Source organism: Triticum urartu, chromosome 4A (assembly GCF_056163025.1).
Source record: "Triticum urartu cultivar PI428250 chromosome 4A, HENAU_Tu73, whole genome shotgun sequence".
Taxonomy (NCBI): Eukaryota; Viridiplantae; Streptophyta; class Magnoliopsida; order Poales; family Poaceae; genus Triticum; species Triticum urartu.
The window spans coordinates 247401703-247404116 of NC_141876.1; the positions used below are offsets into that span (position 1 = coordinate 247401703).

General features: G+C 39.0%; 1 protein-coding gene across 1 annotated transcript; it reads left to right on the forward strand.

Moving 5' to 3' along the window:
• The first annotated feature begins 215 nt into the window (after positions 1–215).
• LOC147975508 (uncharacterized) lies at positions 216–1414 on the forward strand. Its single transcript, XM_087520460.1, has 4 exons — positions 216–347; positions 436–730; positions 809–1023; positions 1127–1414. The coding sequence occupies exons 1-4, from the start codon at positions 216–218 to the stop codon at positions 1412–1414; spliced, it is 930 nt and encodes a 309-aa protein (XP_087376586.1).
• The last annotated feature ends 1000 nt before the right edge of the window (positions 1415–2414 follow it).

Below are 2414 nucleotides of genomic sequence, written 5' to 3' on the forward strand. Positions count from 1 at the left end.
GCTAGACCTTTATTATGCACTAGGGAAAGAAGGAGTAACGACCATCAACGACGGTCGCAAATGTCAGAGAGGAGGAATCAGTGAGGGAGAGTCTCCACCGTATAGACTCGGCAGACCGATAGTCAACCCGTGATGAATAATAATGATCTAATTTAATTTTTATAGTACATATATTTAATTGTACAAGTTTAATATTTGAATTATGAACATCGGAAATGTTGTACTCAGACGACAAAAGGGGGGAGTGCTCCTGGTGCCACGACGGTCGGGGTTTCTGCGACAGGCCTCACCTGGACGAAGATCGGTGCTTCAGCATTAAGCTCAAGGAGGCCTTCGATTGTGATACGGTAAGCTACGAGGCAAAGTGTTTTTTTGTAATTAAGCTCGATTTGTACTACTTCAACGTGTATTTTTTGTCTTTTACAATTCGACTAGCTTATCCCATGCCATGCAAGACGCTGTATCCTGGAGAGGAGGGTTTTTGAAGATCATGAGAGGAATGAAACAAAGAAAATTAACCTAAGGACCCATCATGGTATGGATTTTGAGGTAAATCTATACAATTTGGAGAGCGTATCCCATTTTGGTTGCTCGGGTTGGGAAGCACTTTGCAAGATGTATGATTTTCAAGAGGGTATGTTTGTCACCATGGATCTTGGTGATCCTGATATCGACCAAGACAATTTGGACATTTGGGTCCTTGTTGATACGCTTCCAATTCTACCGCTATGTGAGTTTCTCAAACATAGTTATTAAGTAATTTATATTGTTCATTTCAAAATAGTTGACAGCTTATTTCCATTGATAACTTATTTTAATTGTTCAAACAATGTGCGGAACATGGTAGACAAAACCTACTACACTGATGGCTCTGAGTTAACTTATCAGGAGAAAAATCATCTGGTCGCATTTTGTACTGATCTTGAGAATTACAGTGTCTATAATAAAACTCCTCCACATTATGGTCAATACGTGCCACTAGTGCACGTGTTGAACTACAGTAACATCCATAGAGATGTCATGGTAAGATTTTTTACTACTACGACATCCGTGCATCTTTTGCATAAATTCTTCTAAAACTTAACTACATTGCTAACTACGAAGTTATTACTATGTTTTTCAAGAGAAAATCCCGGATGATTGTGTGCATCATCTGATGTATCAGAAAGGTCGCCATAATGTTTTGAACATACAGTCAGGTCATCCTATGAATCTCACCTGTACATATCGGATTTCTAAAAGAGATGGAGAAATGAAAATCACAAAATGGAAAAAATGTATGGACAGTCGTAAGGAGCTACTTGGAAGCAACATTGTGCGAAAGGCAAGAATTGGAGACAAGATAATCTCCATTCTCCATAATGGAGAGTCAGGGGTTATCTTGTTTTATGCTATTTTACCTAAGAGAATATAGTAGGTCCTAAGAGAATGTAGTAGGTCCTATGAGGTACAATATTTATTACGTGGTACAATGTGTTAGAGTTGATGATGAGGAGTAGTTGTGATTATGACTAGTGACCAACTTGCTATGTGATGTCTCATTGATGACAACGATGATCATGAGGAGGTGTTATATGACAATGATGTATTATGATGATAAGTTGTTAATGATATGCTGATTATGATGACGATGATATTTATTTTATCATTGGGTGAAAGAACCGTGGATTAGTTATCCACTTGAAACTAGTCCACGGTTCTTTCACCCAGTGATGTAATAACTCATTATGATGTAAAAACAATCTCTAAATTGCTGTTGTATGAAAACTTGTATAAAGGTGTATGAATAAAACATGAAATAAAAAAGAAATAAAATACGAAATAATAATAGTAGCGCGTGCAGGGAGAAGCTCTACTAGTAATTACCAGTAGCGCTGTTTGGAGAAAACGCTACTACTAAGTCTATATAACAGTAGCGTGGGTTAAACCACGCTACTGCTAACCTTTAGCTGTAGCACCGTACCAATAGCGCACCAACCCGCGCTACTGATAGGCCTAAAACCCGCGCTGCTGCTAGGCTTTTCCCTAGTAGTGTAAAGTACCTACAAACGGACTTGGCAAATCCGATCAGTCCTCAAAAATCGACGTCCACGTCCGTGTAACTCATGTCCAATACTAAACCATGCAACCTCGATAAAACTACGTAACCATGCAACCTCGATAAAACTACAGTTATTATGAAATGGGCATACAATCGAATATAGAAATGCACTATCCATTCACCGAAGATCGCCAAAGTTCACATAATGCACATAAACGATGGACAAGTTTAAATTGCATTTAAAAACTTGAAATTAAAGTGGAGAAGGTGGATCTTCACCACTTCCTTGCTGGCCCTTTCCCCTTTGGTCTAACGATGTAGCTGTAGGCATTGGCGACTGCTAGAGGATAGTCCGAGTTATCGGACGAGGCAC